At 42.2% G+C, this 23,022-nt stretch overlaps 1 protein-coding gene across 2 annotated transcripts in view; it reads left to right on the forward strand.

Annotated features, from left to right (window-relative positions):
• FBXO38 (F-box protein 38) overlaps window positions 1-19,077 on the forward strand; it is a 54,175-nt gene extending 35,098 nt beyond the window's left edge. The window contains exons 13-22 of one of the 2 annotated variants that reach the window (XM_081091841.1): window positions 529-648; window positions 1,931-2,110; window positions 3,604-4,338; window positions 10,224-10,324; window positions 10,535-10,637; window positions 14,882-15,048; window positions 16,290-16,435; window positions 17,049-17,152; window positions 17,649-17,762; window positions 18,516-19,077. In XM_081091841.1, the coding sequence (XP_080947967.1) occupies window positions 529-648; window positions 1,931-2,110; window positions 3,604-4,338; window positions 10,224-10,324; window positions 10,535-10,637; window positions 14,882-15,048; window positions 16,290-16,435; window positions 17,049-17,152; window positions 17,649-17,762; window positions 18,516-18,694 (1,949 nt within the window). In that variant the 3' untranslated portion in view covers window positions 18,695-19,077. The remainder of the gene's footprint in view (window positions 1-528; window positions 649-1,930; window positions 2,111-3,603; window positions 4,339-10,223; window positions 10,325-10,534; window positions 10,638-14,881; window positions 15,049-16,289; window positions 16,436-17,048; window positions 17,153-17,648; window positions 17,763-18,515) is intronic. The other variant, XM_081091842.1, reaches the window with a different exon arrangement.
• Window positions 19,078-23,022: the final 3,945 nt, after the last annotated feature.

Below are 23,022 nucleotides of genomic sequence, written 5' to 3' on the forward strand. Positions count from 1 at the left end.
TAGTGTATTTGTTAGTAATCCTTGCCACACATTAGCCAAAAATGATACCAGAGCCTCTAGGGAGTAGGAAAGGAAAAAGAATTTGAGCTTGCCTACCCAGAACATCCTGGATTAGCTGGCAGGTACTATGAAACTAATTGCTTATAAGATGATCCTAAGGTCTTCCAGTAGGTGGCTCTTCCTATCTTAAAGCAAATAGCTTAAAGGGAGACAAACAGTTGTCTGGTACAGCCATCTCTGATAGCATCTTCAGGAATGAAAATGGTGTTTTCTCTCAGCTGTGTGCCTTTGTCCTTGCTTTCATCTTACAGTGATGGGCTTTCTCCACAAAGTGATCCCTCCTCTCCTACAGAACAGTTGGCCACCTCTGTTAATGTTAATATAGTGAAGCACAATTTTATAATATTTTTCCAAAGTGGGCCTAATAATCAGGGGGGGGTGTTCATTTCTCAGGGGTGCCCTGTTTGGGCTGCCTTTGTGGTTTTCTTAGACCTTTTCCTGGTTTGACTTTGTTTATTTTTATTTAAGCATTGAATGAGATGGAAGACATGGTGCAAGAAGATGGAGAGGTGATGGCTGAGAGTGGACATGAGACTCCAGCTCACAGTCAGGCAGTTCTTCCTGTGGATGTTGATGAGGAACAAGCAGGTAACCATGTGACTTCCCACAGTCATGGTTGTGAAAACTAGGGCCTGACTAATGAAGTAAAACACTAAGAATGGTTAATTTTTTTTTATTTTTTTACATTACAGCTAATGATATGTTATATGCTATTTATTATTGAGGACTATATTATATTTGTGTCCTCCTCACTATTTTTATATATATTTTACTAAAGTTTGCTCTTAATTTTTTGTGACTGTGACGATAACTTTATTGGCACATACCGTGTGTGTGTGTGTGTGTGTGTGTGTGTGTGTGTGTGCACGCGCACACAGAGAAAGAAAGCACTCAAATTGTTAATGGGAAAATAAATGACCTGACTAAATATTTTGCTTCTCCTCTCCCTTCATTTTGGTGTTGAGGGGAAGCAGTGGAGAGTTGACCTGGTTTAGTAAATAGATACTTTTGCTCTGGTTGACTTATGGCAGGCCATAGTCAAAGGCCCCTAAAGATGATTTAATACCACCCTTTATTATGCAGTAGGGAAACTAATATTCTTTCACAAGTTTGAAAGTTTTTGTCCGTGACCACTGAGCCAGTGAGCAGAGTCCCATAGATGTCTGAGGTTCATCTTCATTTCCTTTGCCTTTGTACATTTGCAAAATTGGAAAAACAGCCTAGTTGAAAGATGATTATCATGACTCTTATTTTGATTATGTTAGCATGATTTTTGTGACTTTTCCTTTTCTTTCTTTTCTTTTTTTTGTTAATTCTTACTGAGGATATTTTTTTCCATTGCTTTTCATAGAGATAGGGAGAGAGGGGAGGAGGGAGGGAGGGGGAGAAAGAGAGAGAAACATCAATGCTGAAGAGACACATTGACTGGTTAACTCCCGCATGCACCCCAGTTGGGAGTTGGAGTGAACCTGAAACCCAGGTAAGTGCCCTTGACCAGGAATCGAATCCAAAACCCTTTGGTATATGGGCCAATATTGTAACCATTGAGAAACACTAGCCAGGGCGACTTATGTGACATTTTCAAATAGTGAAGATCCTGTAGGGAGAGGCCATATAATCTGTTTTAATTTGTCTTTAGAAATGTATAAAGTTTGTTGACATGTTAATCATACTTAATGTTTATATAATGCTTTAGAGTTAAAGTGCTTTCACAGTATCTCATCCAAGTGTATATTCCATTAAAATGAGTGATAAGGAAGGCTCCATAGAACCAAAGCATGTGTGTGAGCCCAGGTTCCTGGAAACAGTACTTAGAATGAGAGCTTTTCTTGGGCAAAAAAAATAACTTACTCCTGTGCTTTTGTTTTAGGACCCAGTGGGCTTCAGCGTGTAGTAAAACCAACCCCAATTACTGTTCATGATTCAGAGAGTGATGATGAGGAAGATAGTCTAGAGCTCCAAGAAGTCTGGATTCCTAAGAATGGTACTCGGCGTTACTCTGAGCGGGAAGAAAAAAAGAGAGAGTCAGAGCAGTCCAGGGAATTGTCAGGTGAGAGATTTTGTTGTGCCCCGACCTACTAGGTGAGAGTCATGAGAACCGACACACATGACCTTTATTTATATCAGATGTCCCACCGTGGCTTGTGGTGCAGTTCACATCTCCTTAACGAAATGTGACAGGAGCAGGAAAGGCAGTAGCCCAAGTGAGAGTGGAATCAGGGTGTGCTATCTAGGGCGAGTGGAGCACAACAAAAATATTGTGGAGTTGGGGCTCCGGGAAGAGAAGACGTGAGGACTGTGACTCCTAAGGCTTTTAGGAAGTGGAGATGTCAGGGGGTTAGGGGTTAGAGAGGGCTTAGTCAATGAGCCATCCAGAGGAATGAGCACACAGACATTCCCCAGCTCATAACCTGTCCAGTTGTGCTTACTGAATGTTGGTGGCTGGTTTGGTGCTTGGGGAGTCCTTTTGGGTATGTTCCTATAATCCCCTACCTCTTTTCAAATCTGGTCCATAGCCTTCTGCCATTTGCTTCATCAGAAAACTATAATTCTCTTAACTTTTAGGTTCGTACTTCCTTGTCTTTCCTTTCCTCTTGTTTCTCAGAACCATATACTTACCACTTTCAGCAAAGATGAGGTTTTAAAAATTCTCCACTCATTTTTTTCTTGGGTACTCTCTCCTGTATATGTTTGAATGCTTAGTTCATTATACATTTAACACAAAACCTGAAATATATATATACACTTCTGTGTATGGAAAGCTCAGTTCTTGAGACTGGGGAAATTTACTCACCATTGACTAATCACACAATTCTTATTTTATGCCTTTTAAGAAATTCGATATCTTTACACTGGTTGAAAGGAGCTTTAATGGAAACTGAAATTAGGAGTAGTGTGACCAGCTGGTTAACTTACATCTCCTAGAAAGTTCAGTTTCTGAATGTAGAAACTAGATCTTCTGCCAGCCTGATAAAACATGATTTGTTTACATATCCTTTATATATTCATTGAGCCTTACCATGCCCCAGGAACTGTGTTAGATGCCATGAGAGATAGAGATGAGTAAGGCATAATCTCTCTGGGGAACCTCTAGTCTGGTTGAAGTGTCAGGTCAGAAACATGTATAATAATACCACAGGGAAGGTATTACAGTGGTTTTGGGGGTGGGGGTGCAGAACAGATTGAACAGAGGTCCAAGGCTGAAGAATTGGTGAGAACAAAGGCCCCGAGGGAGTAAGGCAGGGGTATAGTTGGGGAAAAGTTTGGGCTGGGGTATAGGATGTATGCAGAGGGGAGAAGAATAGAATGTAAGTATGAAATCAGATCATACTGAGCCTTGAAGGCTGAGCTGAGGAGTATAAACCTAGAAAGCACTCGGAAGCCATAGAGAATTTTTGAGTAACTGAGTGATGTGGTCACCATTATACTTTAGGAAAATTAGTGTGCATTGTTTCCTGTTCCAAATTTATTCTTGCCTTTTGTCCAGAATTTGTACTGAAATCTTTTCTTTTCCTTGGGCCATTCTTCTTTTTCTATAAGCAGTAAGTGGAAAAGGCAAGACTCCACTTCGAAAGAGGTACAACTCCCATCAGATGGGCCAATCGAAGCAGTTTCCCCTCGAGGAAAGCAGCTGTGAGAAAGGCTGTCAGGTCACCAGTGAGCAGATCAAAGCCGATATGAAAGCAGCTAGGGATATTCCTGAAAAGAAAAAAAACAAGGATGTGTATCCCAGCTGCAGCAGCACCACCGCCAGCACAGTGGGAAACTCCAGCTCACTCAGCACTGCTTCTCAAAGCCCTGACTGTGTAAGGACGGTGAACAGCAGCGGCTCTTCCGAGCCTAGCTCTACAGAAGTGGATGTGTCCAGGCAGTGTGTCTGCTCCCCCGCTGGGTCAGAGGACTCTGAGGCCATGGAGGAGGGAGATGCAGAGAGTTCTGTCTGCCCCAGATGCTGCTGTCACAGGCCCCAGGAATCCCAAAGGAGAACTAGCAGGTGTTCTGATGAGGAACGTCCTTCAACCAGCCGAGCCTGTGTTGTGAATGGCCCGGATGGTACGAGATCCGCCTTTTCCTTTAGGACTCTGCCACAAGGGGGGTCTTCAGGCCCAGCACATGATGAGAGGACTAATGGGAGTGGCTCTGGGGCTACAGGTGAGGACAGGAGGGGGAGCTCCCAGCCTGAGAGCTGTGACGTGCAGTCTAATGAAGACTACCCTCGGAGGCCCCTAACAAGGGCCAGGAGCAGACTCTCCCATGTACCGCTGGTATCTGAGTCAGGTATGACAATGCTGCCAGGACTAGCAACTGCAGGTTAGGACTGGAGAAGGGCATTAGCTCATTCCATACGTTTTCCTACATAAATCCAGTGAGGCAAACTGAATTCTATGTTGGTGTTCTGTGATTCTACAGATTTTGAGCTAATTTTCAGCAGTGATTGGGGGAGGGAAGGGTGTGTAAAACAGCTTGTAAAGCATCCAACACAGGAAAACTCAGGAAGTTGTTTCTAAGAAAAAAGTATTACTGTGTATATTGACCCTAAACACAACACTGATTCTGATGTGTAAGCCCCAATGGATAAACTCTACTGCCACCCCACACACTAGGGAAGTCTCACTGTGGGTGACGTTTTGAACCTTAGCCAGAAGGTAAGGACCTGAAGTGGCTGGGGCTGTGGGAACATATATGGTTATACCCCTACATCTGCCTCTGTAGTTACCCAGTAATGTTTTCTGAAGTGTAGTTTTGTTTCTAGTTACATTTGCCAGGATATAAGCAGGTAAGTAGTTTAGCTGAGGATTATTTTGGTAAAGTTATACTCAAACATAAATGTATATAATTGCATTAATATTTATAATGTGAATACTAAGGAATTGAGTTGGGTGGGGTGAGCACATTGCTTAGTCATAATTCTATTTATATCAGACTTTATCTTTAAGTTATCTCTGTCTTTATTAAGTCATGTGTACCTATCAATAAATAATAATATATTTTCATTTTATCCAAGTTTCCCTCAATTTCAAAATCTTACAATCCCCCCAAGACATAGAGTTGATGTTTTTTATATACTAAGTAGACCTGATTGCATCATGTGGAATTAAACTAACAAAAATAAGCTTTTATAAGATAAATATGAGAACTTAATTATGGGCTAATTCTCATAGTAGCATAAACTCATATTAAAACATATATATGAATTTTGTTTGAAGATTTCATTATGCTTTGCAAAAACTAGTTCTGTCATGACTGGCTTGAATTTTAAATGCTTTTATGATATTTTTTATGCATAATGGAATTTACCATTTTAACCTTTTTGAAGTATGCAGTTCATTGGCATTAAGCACGTTCATATTGTTGTGCAACCATCACCAGCATCCATCTGAACTTTTCATCATCCCAAATGGAAATTCTGTGCTCATATACAGAAACTCCCCATACACTGCAACTCCCCATTAAACAGAAACTCCCTATTAGGACACTTTTGTTGATAGCTTTTTTTCATTTGTAAAGTCAGATCTATGTGTTTACTTTTATGGTTTTTTCCCTTTGTTTTTATGCAATGGAAGGCCTTTCCTACAACTGTTTCAAATAATTGTTCACATCTCTGTATTTGTTTATTCATTTATTTGTTTATTATTTTAATTCTTTATTTTAATCTGTGGGAACTAACTTGATATTTTATTTCAAATTGTCACCAAGTTGTGTCAGTACTATTTATTGACATCCATTCTCATGTCATTATTTTGAAATGCTCTTTTATCTTGTACTTTTGATACACTTAAGTTTATCTCTGGGCATTCGATTCTATTCCACTGCTCTCTCCTCTTTCATTATTCTTTGTCAAAATTTCTTTGACTGGTCATATTTATCATTTACTTTTTAGAGTTGTATTTTAAAATAACTTTGTCAAGCTCTAAAAGCAAATCTTGTTTTTGTTTGGAATTCTATTACATTGATTGAAAAGATTATTGTAATTTTTGCAGCACTGAGCCTTCCTATTTGGAAACTATTACTTTGTCTCCTATTTTGTCTTATGTCTCCTGGTAAAATTTTATAGTTGTTACTGTTTTGGGAGTTTTGGTTTGTTTTATTTTTGTTTTTAACATAGATCATTTATATTAACCGTAGGGAGATAGGGGGCTTTGCTTCTTTTTGTGTGTGTGTGTGTGTGTGTTCTGCTATCCCTCTTACTATTTCCTTCTGACTTGTTTTGTAACTAGAACCTTTTCTTAGGTTAAATAATTCCCAAGAATTTTTTTAAAAAAGGTTTCTTATAGCGCTTTTTACTTTTTTAAGTAAATTACATTTGTTACCGTGTTGTTGTTTTTTATTTGAGATAACTTCTCATGTATGTAGCTGGTGTGTAAATAGTAGGTTAGTTATTTTCTTTTTCTTTTTTTTTTCTAAATATAATTTATTGATTTTTACAGAGAGGAAGGGAGAGGGATAGAGAGTTAAGAGAGAAACATCGATTAGCTGCCTCCTGCACAACCCCTACTGGGGATTGAGCCTGCAACCAAGGTACATGCCCTTGATCAGAATCGAACCTGGGACCCTTCAGTCCGCAGGCCGATGCTCTATCCACTGAGCCAAACCAGTTAGGGGTAGGTTAATTATTTTCTAATATTTTTTACACACAATACAAATGTCCATTTACTTTCATTTTTTTTAAATTTAAGTTCTTTATTGTTGAAAGTATTATATATGCCTCCTTTGATCTCTCCCCAGATGCTCCTACCCCCCAGCGTATGCCCTCACACCCCTACTGTCTGTGTCCATTGGTTATGCTTATATGCATGCATACAAGTCCTTTGGTTGATTATTTACTTTCAATAACAATTTTCTGGAGATATGTCAGAGTGCTGCTTTTAATACTATCCAGATCTTTTGGAAAGAAGAACAAATTATTTGGATGGCTTTCATCTTATTTTTACTCTAGTATGTTTTTTATATCTATCAGCCATCATGCTTTAAAAGTTTTAAGGAGAAAAATCCAACTCATAAAGGAACAAACTTGATTGAGTGTTTTGGATTTTTAAAAAATTACTTTAAAGAAAACATTTGAGTTTTTTACTTAAGTTTTCAATTTATGGCCTTATGTAGTGTTAAAACCATGTTAGAAGCTAATATAGTTATTTGTCTTGTGAATTCCTATTTTGATAATAAATGCCTGTAAGTTTTTTTTAATCCTCATTGTATAATACTTTGTAAAATAAATATCACAAAAATAACTAATTGGATTGTTAAAGAATAACATTTAGGATTGATATGGTATGATTCTCATAAAATACTAACTTTTTTCCTTGACACCTAACATTGGATTGGTTTGCTTTAGCTTTAGCAAACCAGTTGTGTTTCTGTAGCACCTTCTAACCTAATGTTAACTACACTATGTTGTAATTCGTGTTTTACTGTCTTTCCAATAGACTATGAGCTCTATGAAGGCAGGGACAATGTCTGCTTGTTCACTATCATATGCCCAGCTTCTAGAATAATGGGGCTCAGTGAATAATTGTGAACTTAATCAGTGGTAGGAAGCATCATTTGAGGTATGTTGGTGCTGGTGGATCAGCGATTTTTAACCGGTGTGCTGCAAGAATTTTTAAAATAAGCAATACCTATTTAAATAGGGACACTGACCTCTTTTCCTAAGATTGTCAAATTAAAAATGACAACGACCAACACAGTAGCCATCTAGTGTGAATGAATCAGAATTATACCCATTTTTTTTTTGTCAGGTCAGAAAAAAATATATTTTTGGTGTGCTGCAGAATTTTAGATATTAGTTTGTGTGTGTCATAAGATGAGTAAGGTTGAAAATCGCTGTGATGTATGTATGAAATCACTAACAGTTGTCCCTACACAAAGAAGGTGGTGTAAGAAAATAACAGGGTGAACTCTGTTTTCCTTTTACATTGGGAAGCCTTTGTTTTTCAAGGTTATCGATATATAAAGTGTGATTTCGTCTTATAACTTTTCTTAGAAAACATAAACAGCCAATGTGGGCACTCTGGAGAGCAGGAAATTTAACTTTGAACCACATATTCTGATGAATTTAAGGGGAGGGGAGAGAGCGATCGAGGAACGTGAGAGTTGAAAATTGGATTGTGAAAGGAGAATGCTAATAGAAAATTCTGTTCTGAACACTGTCACAAAGGAATGGAAACAGACGTGCTTTTGTGTGTTTGTTCCCTTTCATTTTTGTGGTTTGGGGAGAGGGAACCAGGACCTATTATTGGTTGTAACAAGTGTGTGAATTTTGTCTGTTACGTGAATTATGCTGCCGTTAGAAGATGCCTTGTTAATGAAGATAATTAGATTTTGCACAAAGTTCCTGCAGGAATACTGTGGAAAGCGGCCTTCACTGGGTTGCCTAGATCAAGAGTTTTTATGTTTTTCCAGAACCCCTGGGCTTTCTTGGTTCAGGGTCATTTTAGGAAGTTTGATGGGTAGAAAGAACTCTTGGGTTCCCTTTTAAGCTTCATCCAAAGCAGCTGATTTCAGTTGTTTTGCATGGTAAAATTTCACAAAGTTTTCAGATGGTGGAGTAAAGGTTCTGGTATGTCAAAAACACACACTTGAACTAACTCTTTAGAGTTCCCATCTAACCCCACGCCTTTGGGAATTGGCACCTTGTTTGCCTGTCTTTCTTAGTAATCTTTCATGTCTGAAGTTGAAGAATTACCACGTGGAGTGTTGTAGTCTAGAAGTGGTGTGTGAAAGCAATATGATAGGATTTCATTTGTGAAGCTCAATCTTACTTGTCTCCTTTGCTACAGAATGAATATCAAAAACAAGGGCTGACTTTCCATGTCTTGTTTAGAATATATATGTGCTTGTTAAGTTTGAGAGATGAATTTAGAACTTATATTTAAGATCATATTTACTTTGCAAATTAAGCAAAATGTTTTATAACAATACTAGCAAATGAGTTAGGGCCGTGGTCAGCAAACCGTGGCTCGCGAGCCACATGCGGCTCTTTGGCCCCTTGAGTGTGGCTCTTCCACAAAATATCACGTGCGGGCACGCAACGTACAGTGCAATTGAAACTTCGTGGCCCATGCGCAGAAGTCGGTATTTTGTGGAAGAGCCACACTCAAGGGGCCAAAGAGCCGCATGTGGCTCATGAGCCGCGGTTTGCCGAGCTGCAATTTGCCGACCACTGAGTTAGTGCCTTACCAACTAGGGTTTGGGAGATAAAGGATTACAAGTTTTCTAACATAGTGATTGCCTGAGTTTTGCTCCTGGTTCTACCAGTTACACCTTCACAAGCTTCCCATGCCTCAGTTTCTTGATTTGTAAAATAAGAATAATAAATCTCTCTCAAAGGGCTGTTGTAAGAAACCCTTAGAAAAGTGCCTGACACAGAGTAGGTGCTCAGTAAATATTTGCTATTATTATTATTATCATCTCACTTAGCGTATCTCTAATGCAGCGGTTGCTAATTTTTCGGACCTCTCGGACCACCGGTGGTCTGCGGACCACTGGTTGGCGACTGCTCCTCTAATGCATTCATTCATTCAGTGAATGCTGAGTGCCATTCATTCAATAAATGTTCATTTTAGCCCATTGCTAATAGCTGACATTGATACAAAAATGAAATAAGACAGTAATGTTGCCTTTAAAGAGCTTTTAGTTTAAATGGAGAAACAAAACAGGTATACAGGGAATTACAGAACCCTATATAATGTTTGGGAATCCAGGTGATTTGAAAGAGCAGGTAGCATTCGAGATGGTCTTTTCAGGGATGGGTAGTATTTTCAAAAGTGAAGTCTGGAAAGTTGTTCTGGGAGAAGGAGCTAGAATGATTAATGGTGTCAGATGCATTGGCAATGGGAGGTGATTGGAATAATAGTATGGAATAAAACTGAACAGGTGGAGACAAAGCATCACTCTAAATGTCAGGCATTGAAATGCATGTATTAATCAGTAGTCAAGAACTTACAGTTGTTTAGCAGGAAACTGGTGAGTTTAATTCACCAATAATATTTCAGATGGCTTGAGTGACTAGCGATGGGAGTGTTCCTTAGATTGTCAGAATGCCCCAGGGATGAAAAGGATCCTGTGTTGGAGGTAATGGAGGGCGATCTTGTTTGGGAACAGTCGGTGGAAGTAGTGGTCTGACTGTATTCCATTGGGGACCGTGTTCCTCTTGCTTTTTCTAGAGGTTGCTAAAACAAAGCCACGGCATACTATGAAGCGGAAGCGGACAGCAGATAAGTCCACCAGTACCAGTGACCCTGTGATTGAGGATGACCATGTGCAGGTGAAGAAAAAACCCTCCCTTTCCTTTCAGGCCAGCCAGGGTCCTGAATAATGTAAAGGAACTGAAGTTTCCATCTTTATATACTTTTTTTTACTCTAAGTAGAAGAAATTGGTAACAACGGCTTCTCACTTGTGCCAGTGAAAACATTTAAGTTTTCCAAAGAAAGTACAGAAAAAGACATCTGACTTAAAAAATTTTCTCCTCTATAGGTCCTTGTGTTAAAGTCCAAAAATCTTGTTGGAGTCACTATGACCAACTGTGGAATCACAGATCTGGTGCTAAAAGACTGTCCCAAGATGATGTTCATCCATGGTATGTATTTGGGCCCATGTCATACAAGAGCATCATGAAGGAGTTTAAAGAATTAAGGACTCATAAAGGAATCATTATGTTGGATTATATCTAATTCTGTCCTCGTTCTGTAGTTCTCAGATAATTACTCAGTAGTACTTGTGAGGGGCCTGTCTCTGCCATTTGCTATCTTTGTGATGTTGGACATGTTTTGCGAGCAGATGTTTTGGGGGAAGCGGTAACTGGGCCGTTAAGTCCCTCACTGCTCTGGAGTTGGTTGACATGATTAAACCTAACCTCAGTTCATGGCCTATTATCATTATTCCAAGCCCCGCTTTTCTTTGTAGTTCCATGTGCCCTGCCCCTCTTTGCCAATCCCATCGGCTCCCTCCATCTATGCCTGTGTATTTAATATATAGCCTTCCATGTATTTGCTTGTATACATGTTTATCTCTGAACAAATAGTAGGGTATTATTTTGTGTGAGCTTTTAAAATTCTAGGTACATAATATGTCCTTTACATGATCTGTTTACTTTTTCATTCCACTCAAAATTATATTTTTGATAGCTATCCATGTAAAATTGTGAGGATCTGACTCGTATCTTGCCGTGGGATAGTTATATATTCTCTGTGGGTTTTTTTTTTCCCCCAGTCTGTAAAGTATGCATGATTATGCTTACCTTATAAAGCACTTATGAAGGTTAAATGTAGTAATTGATATGTGGGTATGTATATGTACATAACATATGCACATACAGTAGAGGGTCTGACCTCTAGTAAAAGCCTAATAAATGTTAATTTCTATTATATTAGTATTGCAAAGAAAATAATTAGGGGCTTTCTTTTTTTTGCACTTCTTCTGTAATACTGGTAGTAAACAGAACAAGAAAATCATTTCTTGTTACCAAACATTTTGTCATAAACTAGGAGAATCTTAGAAAGGAGAAATAAAACATTTAAACACTTAACCACTCTCTTGAATTCTAGAAAACACCAGACCTGGGAACCCTAGGTTCATTTCACCCTTAAGAGGTGGTACTTTTCTCTGTTCCAACCAATAAGGTCCTGAAACATCTAATCCTATATAATAAAAGGCTAATATGCTAAGTGTCCTGTCGTCTGGTCAGCCGTTCAACCAATCAAAGCGTAATATGCTAATGATATGCTAAGGTTGCTCACTTGCTCACTCTGACATGCACTGACCACCAGGGGGCAGACGGATGACCAGTTGCTATGATGTGCACTGACTACCAGGGAGCAGATGCTCTGACCAGTAGGTGAGGTTGCTGCTGGGGCCCAGCCGATCAGGACTGACTGAGTGAGATGGGCCAGACACACCCTTAGCCCTCCCGAGGTCCCTCCCTGGCTGGCCAACCTCCCACGTCCCTCCCCAGCCCTGATCGTGCACCAGTGGGGTCCCTCGGCCTGGCCTGCACCCTCTCGCAATCCAGAACCCTTCAGGGGATGTCGGAGAGCCAGTTTTGGCCCGATGGCTGAACAACCGGTCGCTATGATGCGCACTGACCACCAAGGGGCAGGTGCTCAATGCAGGAGCTGCCCCCTGACGGTCAGTGCGCCCCCACATGGGGAGTGCTGCTCAGCCAGAAGCCAAGCTCACAGCTGATGGCAGTCAGATATCCCCCGAGGGCTCCTGGACTGCAAGAGGGCCAGGCTGAGGGACACCCCCCTCCCCCATCCCGAGCGCATGGATTTCGTGCACTGGGCCTCTAGTAAATTATAATCTACTAGGGGCCCGGTGCACGAAATTCGTGCACTGGGTGTGTGTGTGTGTGTGTGTGTGTGTGTGTGTGTGTGTGTCCCTCAGCCCAGCCTGCCCCCTCTCACATACTGGGAGCCCTCAGGCGTTGACCACCATCACCCTCCAATCGCAGGATCGGCCCCTTGCCCAGGCCTGACGCCTCCGCCAGAGGTGTCAGGCTTGGACAGAGGACCCCCATCTCCCCCCATGATCACTGGCTCTGACCCCTGCCCAGGCCTGAGGCCTCTGGTCCAGGAATCATGCCTGGGCAGGGGATCCCCATCTCCCTCTGATCGCTTGCTCCACCCCCCGCCCAAGCCTGATGCCTCTGACCCAGGCTTCAGGCCTGGGCAAGGGGACCATCATATCCCCCCAATCCCCGGCTCTGCCCCCCACCCAGGCCTGATGCCTCTGCCAGAGGAGTTGATCCTCATCACCCTCCGATCACCAATCACCGGATCGGCCCCTTGACCAGGCCTGAGGCCTCCAGCAGAGGTGTCAGGCCTGGGCTGGGGACCCCCAGCTCCCCACGGTTGCAGGCTCCGCCCCTGCCCAGGCCCAACGCCTCTGGCCTAGGCGTCCAGCCCGGGCAGCAGGGACCCGCAGCTGCAGCGGCCCCGCGATCGTGGGCCCAGCTTTAGGCCCAGGCAAGGGACCCCTAGCTCCGGGGACTGCCAGCTTAGACCGTGCCCAGCTCCCATCGCTGGCTCCACCCCTACTTCCTGCTATCACTGGCCAGGGCGGCAAAGGTGCCTGATTCTCTGATCATGGCTGGGGGGCAGGGCAAAGGCGGCCCCAGGGCCGCCTTTGCCCTGCCCCCCAGCTCTTAGCTCCCCCCTGGGTTTCAGATCACTGTCAGTGGCAGGGGGCTTCTTCCTGCTTTCCCTTTCGCCTCCCTGCATTGTGCCTACATATGCAAATTAGCCGCCATCTTGTTGGCAGTTAACTGCCAATCTTAGTTGGCAGTTAATTTGCATATAGCCCTGATTAGCCAATGAAAAGGGTAGTGTCGTACGCCAATTACCATTTTTCTCTTTTATTAGTGTAGATTGTAGTGTCCTCCTAAAGTAGAACAGGAGCTCTTTAAAAGCTCAGAAGATCATCACAGCAGGGGAACCCAGCCTAGTGTAAGACAGCAGTGCTTGCAACTTTGCCCTCTGAGGTCTGAGAATCTACCTCTCAACCCTTCTCTGGGGTTGACTTCTCATTCCTTTTTCTACTGTGAGTGCTCTGAGAATCTGACTGGTTTTCTCTGCACTTGACTTTCCCTGTATCTTTTGTGAACTTAATGATGGATCACATGACTTTCAGACTCAGCTTTTTGCCCTTAAACCAAATAGTTCTTCAGCTCCTGGGACAGAGGACCTTAGATAAGTAGCTCAGTCCCTAGATACCAGCTAAGTTATCGGGGGCTGAGATGACTAAGTGAGATCAGAACCAACCTAGCCCTCTGGGTTTACAGCAGAGGACCATTGAACCCTTATCACCATCTAGTCCTCTTTCTGTCTTTCCTCCTTTCCTGTCTCCTGCCATGTCACAGAAGGAGGAAACAAGTCTGAAAGGCTGGAGACTTGCTCATTGTTCAAACATCAAGTTCATTACAGGGCCAGATTGCTCGGGACAATGATGGCATTTTGGTCAAAGGCGATACAGACGATGCCCTTAACGAGTTAAGATCAGGCATATCAGCCTTACAGTTTTATAGTATTTTCTCTTGAGTTGGACCAGGTTTAAATCTGGGATAAAATGGAACAGATTGAAATTTAAGATTGGAAAAAGGAAAGAGATTTGTTTTTCAATGTGGCATACTATTTTATTCCTGTACTGTTGGATACGGTAGCCACCAGCCACAAGTGACTGTTGAACACTTGAACTGTGGCTAGTGCTGGAGGAACTGAGTTGTTCATTTTAATTCATTTAAATTTAAATAGCTGCCGGTGGCTAGTGGCAACTACATTGGCCTGTCCAGCTTCAGACCAACATATACAAATATTGCTGGGTCTTTTAAGGTTCTGCTTTTATACCTGCGGTGGGAGGTAAAATCAACTCTTCTCATTTTCTGTGGGTGACTGTAAGGTAATATATGTCAATTATTCCAGGTTTATTTGATCATTACCCATAATATTTTAGAATTTAATATCCCATCATTCTTTTCTGTAAATGTTTCTTGAATAATTCCTATGTTTAGGCAACTCATTCTATGGGTCTTAAGATTCCTTGCCAGTAAACTCTTGGATAGGAAAAGGTACCTTAACATCCCTAGCATATTTATGGGTGACCACCTTCTTTTAAACAGGATGGAATCACATTTTCAGATTATTGTGATAACTGTCAGTTGTACTTTGTGACATTACGTGACCATTGTTAAAGATGTTTATTACATCTTTGGTATTTTATGCTAAGGAACTTGGCCAATCCTCCAAAGATGATTCCAAGTAGGCTATACATTGCTCTATTACTTTGCATAAATTATTTGTAGAACTTACCATTGTTTTCATTTTGTAGCTACCAGGTGCAGGGTACTGAAGCATTTAAAAGTAGAAAATGCACCACTTGTAAACCGATTTGACTATGCACAATGCAAGAAACTGAACATGGATCAGGTACTAGACCAGATACTACGGATTCCTCCTGAGAGAAACCGCATCATATACCTACGCCCAATGCAGCAGGTACCAAGCTCAGCCCCTTTTTGATGACACATGTATTGCAGTGATATTTTTTCTTCGTCTTCAACCTTTGTGGATTTGGCATGTTCATATGCTTAACCCACAGTGATGCTTCTTTAGATTCTACCGAATTATTTTAACCTAAGAGACTTTGCCGATCTTCATTCATGCTTCTCTGCTAGAGTTTTGTGGATTTTTAGCAAGTTCTGTGATGAGGGCAGTTATTACTCAACAAGACTGTTTTCAGACTGAGTCAAATCCTGGTTTACTGACTTGTAGCTGATTACTTAACTTCTGTCTTAGTTCCATCTGTAAAAGTAGAATAAAAACCTAATTCTTGTGATGGTTAATTTAGACGTGAAGTGCTGAGCAGTTGCTGGCATGTAGTAGCAATCATTATTTTCCTTATTATGAAGAGTAAACTTTTTGTATCTATATGAAATTATGGATGTTAGCTGAACCTATTGGGGTAATCATTTCATAATATTCGTAAACCAAGCCAACATGCTGTGTGCCTGAAATTTATACAGTGATGTGTGTCAATTATCTCTCAATAAAACAAAAAATAAAGTGAGCATTATATGTAAGACTGTGCTCAATGCGTAAAGAAAGCTGAAAGGAATCATTAAACAGTCTTTACAGTCAGTGTCAGAGTCTGGCCCCAGAAGAGAGATTTGAACAAACAAACCGCTTGTTGAGTGTCTCTAATATTCTGGGCCTGAAAAAGACACTTCCCTGAAGTCTTTCTGAGAAGGAGGTAGGCGTGAACGTCACTGAGATGGCAGAGTGGGCTTTCATAAGGAGAGGTGAGGAAGAGGCATTCCATGAGAAGAAAGCAGTGTGAGCACAGGCTGCGAGGGGGCAGGCAGCTGGAATAGGCCACAGCCAGTGTGAATAGGGCATCTGGTACTGCACACTCAGTCTATGATGCAATCAATACTTGAGCCTGTGGAGGACATACTCAGATGTGGGTTCCTGGGATCAGTTGCCTAATACTGGATGCTCTGTTTAATAGGCATTTATTTAACAGAGAAATGTAAGTCGCTGAGCTTGCAAGACAGAAGAATTTGCTAAGCCTCACCCCCAGCATGGCAAGCTATGTTCAGGGCTGAATGTGATATTTGATTTTCAAATCAGCCAAAGATTTTAAAATGTAGGTCCCAGGAAAGATTGTCCAAGCTCTAGGAGGAGGGTTCTCAGGAATTCTGTTCCTGGGCCCACAGTGCACTCTGCTCCTTACATAGGTGGACACGCTGACGTTGGAGCAGAAGCTGTTCAGTGGCCCCTACCCCTACCACATCTGTATCATCCATGAGTTCAGTAACCCTCCCAATGTGCGGAACAAGGTGCGCATTCGCAGCTGGATGGACACCATAGCAAACATCAATCAGTAAGTAACCCGTGGCCCCCAGCCTCTTCAGTCGTTCCTCTTGTGAGCGAGGGCCATGGAAACAAGTCCTACTTATTCTTTATTTTAAATGATCTCATGGGGCTTTTAAGGCGCCGAAGCATGAAATGTAATGTGAGAAACTGAGGGAATGAGGACTTACACTAAAAAGCATACATGTGTATCTGCAGTTTTTTATTTTCAAATGTAAAGAAAAATTCCAAGAACAGACTGTACATGAACGTTTGACCGCATTTCTTTAACCCTAGGGCATGGAAAAAAAGGTCAGATTAAAAATCTTAAAACTAATGTTTTACATCATCAGAAAATTAGACTTTTTGATAAACATTAAGCACCACACACAAGATATTTGATTGGAGAATGGTTTCTTTACCTGATAGGATTTTGAAGATAGTGAAGAAAGTTCTTCTGACCTGACTAGATATGTATTCTCTAGTTTGAGTGTGTCCTTCTTCCGTTAGGTATTTAATATTTAATTTCTGAGATATTCATTAGAGTCTGGGCCTGGCACAATTTTGACAGTTCCTTTGTACCCCACACCTCAACATTATTTCCAGTTTTATAATTTTTGTTTGATTTTTCTTGTTGCCTCTAGAGAGCTCATTAAGTATGAATTCTTCCCTGAAGCCACACGAACTGAAGATGACTTGAAGAAGTACCCCAAGTACCCCTGGGGCCGAGACATCTATACTTTAGAAGGTGAGCAGTTAAATGGCTGGGAAGCTAAAGAGCTGTTAACTAACTGGATGGAGAGACATGCCTTAGCGAAGATAGGAATGGGATCCTTACAGTGAGGCAGAGTGATGGAGGCTTTGAATGTCTGCAGGTAGCAGGAACCAGGTAAAAGCTCTCTCCCAGACTGAGTCTTTACCATCCCTAAAGTAATCAGAAACTGTGTCCAAACGAAGAGTAGAAGAAAATGGAAACTTGCTATAGTTTGAGAGTTGGAAGTGACTTGAGGGCACTTGTTTCAACTTCTTTATTTTATACATATAGAGAGAAAAATACTGAGGCTTAATGAAAGCAAAGGGTGAGCAAGATCCCATGACCAAGTAGGAGCAAACCAGAACCGGTCCAGTGCTTTTTCAGCCATGAAAAAGGGACAAAAGCACATTGACGTTCTGCCTACAGAATGCTGCGTGTTGCCCTGTCGTTGCCTCCGCAGCAGTAGCTCTGTTCATCTGTCTCCTTCCAGGGGTTGTGGATGGCGCTCCGTATTCCATGATTTCTGACTTCCCCTGGTTGAGATCACTACGGGCAGCAGAACCCAACAGCTTCGCCAGATATGATTTCGAAGATGATGAAGAAAGTAATTATGACCTGACTTGATTTGTGTTCGCTGGTTTGAGCGTGTCCTGCTGTGTTAGATACTTACATATCGTTTGAGAGTTGGGAGCCGTGTGGCTGTTAACTCACTTCCTATGTGAATGGTTTAATTTGTGTTGTGTTATTGCTTGGTTCTCTCCCAGCAATAAATAATCTTACGAGGGATCTCTGAAGGTTGGTGGGAAGGATTCCTTCAGACAGATTTTTCTATCTAGATTTTTTAAATTTCCTGTTTATAATGTTGTTACTCCTTATTGTCACTTATATTATTTCAAATGTGTTCCAGTCACACTGACTATTCTTTTGCTACTTATGAGCAGCTCCTTGTTAGGTAGCATGTAGGAACTTAGGATTTAGATGGAGATGTTCAGGAGGGGGAAGAGGAGCTTGAAGGACATTTTGAATGAAGTTGTGGTTGTTAGCACAGTAGAATATCTACTTGCAGGATGTTTTAAAAAACTAATTTATGAGTAAATGGGTTTTAAAAGCTCCATGTATGTCTGTGACTGACTTAGTTTCTCTGGGGCATTTCCACCCCGGCCTTTAATCATGTGTGCTGCCTTAGCATCAAATGGGGCATGTAACTAAGCTGACAGGGACCCAGTCCAGGAGCGGTACCTTTCTCAATGGCAGTGCATGACTGTATAGAGGCACATCTCATGGACCAGCTTAATCAAGCGACTTTCCAAATGCATCTGATAATAATACGTTTCCCCTTTTCTTTCTAATTTCCAAGGCACCATCTATGCTCCTCGAAGGAAAGGGCAGCTGTCAGCAGACATCTGTATGGAGACAATCGGAGAAGAAATTTCAGAGATGCGTCAGATGAAGAAGGGGGTGTTTCAGCGAGTGGTGGCAATTTTTATCCACTACTGTGATGTCAATGGAGAGCCGGTCGAAGATGACTACATTTGACTGGTCCCTCCTATTTCCCTGCTGTTTTGGCAGAGCCAGGGGCCGTACAGCTGCCAGAGAGGCCCCGGGGACTCGGGACTGCGGCTCAGTGTGTTACAGGAAATGTATAAGGAACACTGAAGTTGTATACAAAGATTTGTACATAAGGAGCTATACAAAGACACTTCCCGAGTACCAACTGTATATCATATGTTTATACAGTTTAATTTAAAAGTTCATTTTAATGAAGGCAGATCATTGGAAGGAGTTCATTTTCTTGACTTAGTTTATAAAGTCACTGGCTGAGCCTCCATTTACTATATTCTTCATAATCATTGTCACCCCCTTAAATCTGTGCCTTTTCTTCTCGAGCGAAGCAGTTTGAGTAAATCTGTTGAAGAGTCTTTGTGTCTTGTGTGCTTTTTTTGTGCTACTATTAAGCTGAAACCCTATAGTCAGAGGTGGCTACATGTTTCTGTACAAAATTGTGGTGTTTTTTCTTTCTTGGTATTATAGTTGCCATATTTCTTAAAATCAAGTAAAAAGACTCATGAGTTTATAAAACAACTCAGTTTTGAGAGAGAAATGGGAAAGTTTCCAAAGCATTTCTAGTTATTTATTTCCACATTCAATTGTGTATATGCTTTATCTTGAATATAAAAATAAAAGTTTGCTAAAAACTTTTCTCTTGCCTTGGACCTGACTCCCTCTTTGTCAAGAAGAATAGCAAATACCATGCAGAGAAGGAATGTGCTTTAAACTGGAGGTGTGGGGGAGAAATCTTGGAAACTTTTCACGGAATCATGTACTGTATAATGATGTTCCAGTCCCAGCGAGCCACCTGTGCACTGGTGGTCCCGTAAGGTTATAATGGAGCTAAAACATTCCTGTCCCCTGGTGATGTCAGCCATCTGGTAAAATCTTAGCCCAACACGTTACTGCAGTGTAAGCCCTGACTACAGAGACATCCATCTCAAAGATGGCTGAACGGGATGAGGTCTAGGAGCCAGGCCGCATCCTCCCTCTGAAGTGCCTTTGTTTTTTGAGATCTTGGTTGACCAGTAACTGACCATTTGGGCTACTTGATTTTTGTCTTCCCACACTGTATATTCCTGCTCTTACAGTTTAAATTCACCATAAAGAATGAGCCCTTGAAACCCTGGGCCCCCACCCTCCAGCCCAATTAAAGCAGAACCCCAGCCCCTTGCTCTTTCCACCCTTGGACTTGCCATGTGGCCCCAAGTGTGCTGTGTGATTTCCAGCACACTTGTGATAAACCTCATCTCCAAGTTCACCTGATGGTTATTGCTGAGGGCCCTCTTGCAATCAGAAGAACCACAAGGGCCGGTCCAACCACAACACTGGTTACTGATAGGCTGAAACCTGCACAAAACAATTGTGTGGTGATGCTGGTGTAAACAACCCTGGGATGCCAGTCTAGGAAAATCTAGTCCGTACAGTTGCAGTACTAGGGCTGTACCACCTGGATTTGTGTACGTGCACTCTGACATTTGCACGGTGACAATTGCCAGAAAATAAGCCCCTCGTTAAGTGGTGCGTGACTAGAAATGTAATTATGGTCTATACTAGAGGCCCAGTATTCATGCACTCAGGAGTGGGCCTAAGCCGTCAGTCGGACATCCTTAGCGCTGCCCTGGAGGCGGGAGAGGCTCCTGCCACCTCTGCTGCACTCACTAGCCATGAGCCCGGCTTCTGGCTAAGCGCACTGACCAACTGACCACCAGGGGGCAGCTTCTGCATTGAGCGGGATCTGGCCAAACCGGGCTCTCTGACATCCCCCGAGGGGTCCCAGATTGTGAGAGGGCACAGGCCAGGCCGAGGGACCCCACCGGTGCATGCTCACCAGGCCAGGGAGGGTAGGAGATTGGCCAGCTGGGGAGGGACCGCAAGAGGGCTCCAGGGCATGTCCGGCCCATCTCGCTCAGTGGCTGGACCCCAGCAGCAAGCTAACCTACCAGAGTTCCCCCTGGTGGTCAGTGCATGTCACAGCAAGTGGTTGAGTGGCCTTAGAATATCATTAGCATATTGCACTTTGGTTGATTGAATGGCCGACCAGACGACCGGACACTTAACATATTAGGCTTTTGTTATATAGGATGAGGGGTAAGGGCCCTGAGAGCTTATGTAGTCCAACCCCCTCATTTACAGGCGATAACTGAAGGCCAAGGAGGGGAAAGCTCACCGATGGTCAGGAGCTGGGTAAGGCCAGGTAGCACAACAACCTAAGTACCTGACTCCCAGGGGCTGCCTTTATCTCATGTCCACAGAAATGAAGGGTGCCAGCAAGTTTTCCTGACACTAAATAGTGTGAATGATAATCAGTGTCTTTCTGTAAAAGTCTTTTCCAAGGCTTTTAAAATTCTTCCTATTACATTAGGAAGGATGTTAGGCACTGCATTCAGTCATCTCTTTAGTACCTTGCTTTTAACTCAGCTAACCTTCTTTTTAACTGTGTTCCATTCTCCAGGTTAGAACGGTGATCATTAAAAGACTGGAAAAAATATAGAACATTCTAGATGCTTCAAGATAATACAAACCCCCAACCTTCATTTTAAGATTAAATCCAAACCTCATTTTTCACTGTCCCCAAATAATCTAACTCAGCAATTTTCAACCTTTTTCCTCTCATGGAACACATATACTACTAAATTCTGTGGCATACCAAAAAAATATATTTTTGCAGATCTGACCCCAAAAAAGGTATACTTTGGGTTCATTCATACGGGACAGCTATTGTTGTGTTGGCTCTTGTCATTTTTTTTAACTTGACAATTTAAGGGAAAAGAGGTCCGAGACCCTGACTAAATAGTCAGATATTGCATGTTTTTAAAAAATATTTTTATGTTTTTATTTCAGAGAGAAGAAGGGAGAGGGAGAGAGAGATAGAAAGATCAATGATAAGAGAATCATTGGTCAGCTGCCTCCTGCACGCCACGAGGGATCGAGCCTGCAACCTGGGCATGTGCCCTGACAGGGAATCAAGCATGACCTCTTTCCTGTTTCTTGGGTCAGTGCCCAACCACTGTGTGAAAATCGCGGATCTAACTAATGCTTAGAGGAGCCACTAGAGGTCGCTGCTTTCTAACTTTTGTTGATCTGTCTCACTTAATGCACTGCTAGAAAAAGTACAGCAGGGGGCGCTGAAGTCATTCTACAGCTGCCCAGACTGGACCAACTAAAAACACCGAATTTGGAAGATACATACTATAGAAGGCTTTTGGTAGATGTCTATGGAATGAATGGCTAGATAGTGATTGCCTAACAGCAGGATCAGCACACTTTTTCTGTAGAGAGCCAGATAGTAAATATTTTTTATCTCAGTTGTGACAACTGCTCAACTCAGCTCTTGTGTGAAAGCAGCCATAGAGGATCCATCAACAAATGGGTGTGGTTGTGTTACAACAAAACTTTATTTATGGACACAAATTTGAACTGCACATAATTTTCACACATCACAAAATACTTTTTGATTTGTTTCCAACCACTTAAAAAAAGTAAAAGCCATCTTTCGTTTACAGACTGGAGGATTTGCCGACATCAGAGAACCAAGTCATCCTGCATCCTTTAAGGATGTGGAGCTGGCACATTTTTAAAAGGCCTTAGGGCAGTGGTTCCCAACCTTCTGGCCCTTTAAATACAGTTCCTCATGTTGTGACCCAACCATAGAATTATTTTCGTTGCTACTTCATAACCGTAATGTTGCTACTGTTATGAATCGTAATGTAAATATCTGATATGCAGGATGGTCTTAGGCGACCCCTGTGAAAGGATCGTTTGACCGCCAAAGGGGTCGCGACCCACAGGTTGAGAACCGCTGCCTTAGGGAATGTATCATGGATGGATTCGTGAATTAATGTGAATGTTAGAGAAAGAATCAGGTTTCTCTCACAGTGTGGCCAGGTGTGTGAGTCGTAATAATTTCTCTAATTAAGAGCAGGTACCACAGTTCTTACAGGGACTCCGCCTTTGGATTCAGAAGGCCTGGGTTCAGATTCTGATACCCTCAGCTGACTGCTGGGTGACTTGGAGATGGTCACAAGCCTGCCTCTGGAGCCTCAGTGTCCTCATCTGTAAAACGGTGAACGGTGAATAGGTAATATGCCCACTGCACAGGGCTGTCACGAAGGCCCGAGGGCTGTCAGCACACTGGAAAGTGTGACAGGTGAAGGTGGTATCACTCCATGGTCACCCCCTTTATTAGAAAGGCTTTCTGTTTTTCTTGTCTTTCCATAACCTTCGGTTCCTTTGACCATATACGAGGATGGTAGGAAGCAGAGAGAACTAACTGGTGAGGACATTGAGAGGAAATGATGACACTACGAAAGCAT

Source organism: Myotis nattereri (genome assembly GCF_964212035.1).
Source record: "Myotis nattereri genome assembly, chromosome: 5".
Classification (NCBI taxonomy): Eukaryota; Metazoa; Chordata; class Mammalia; order Chiroptera; family Vespertilionidae; genus Myotis; species Myotis nattereri.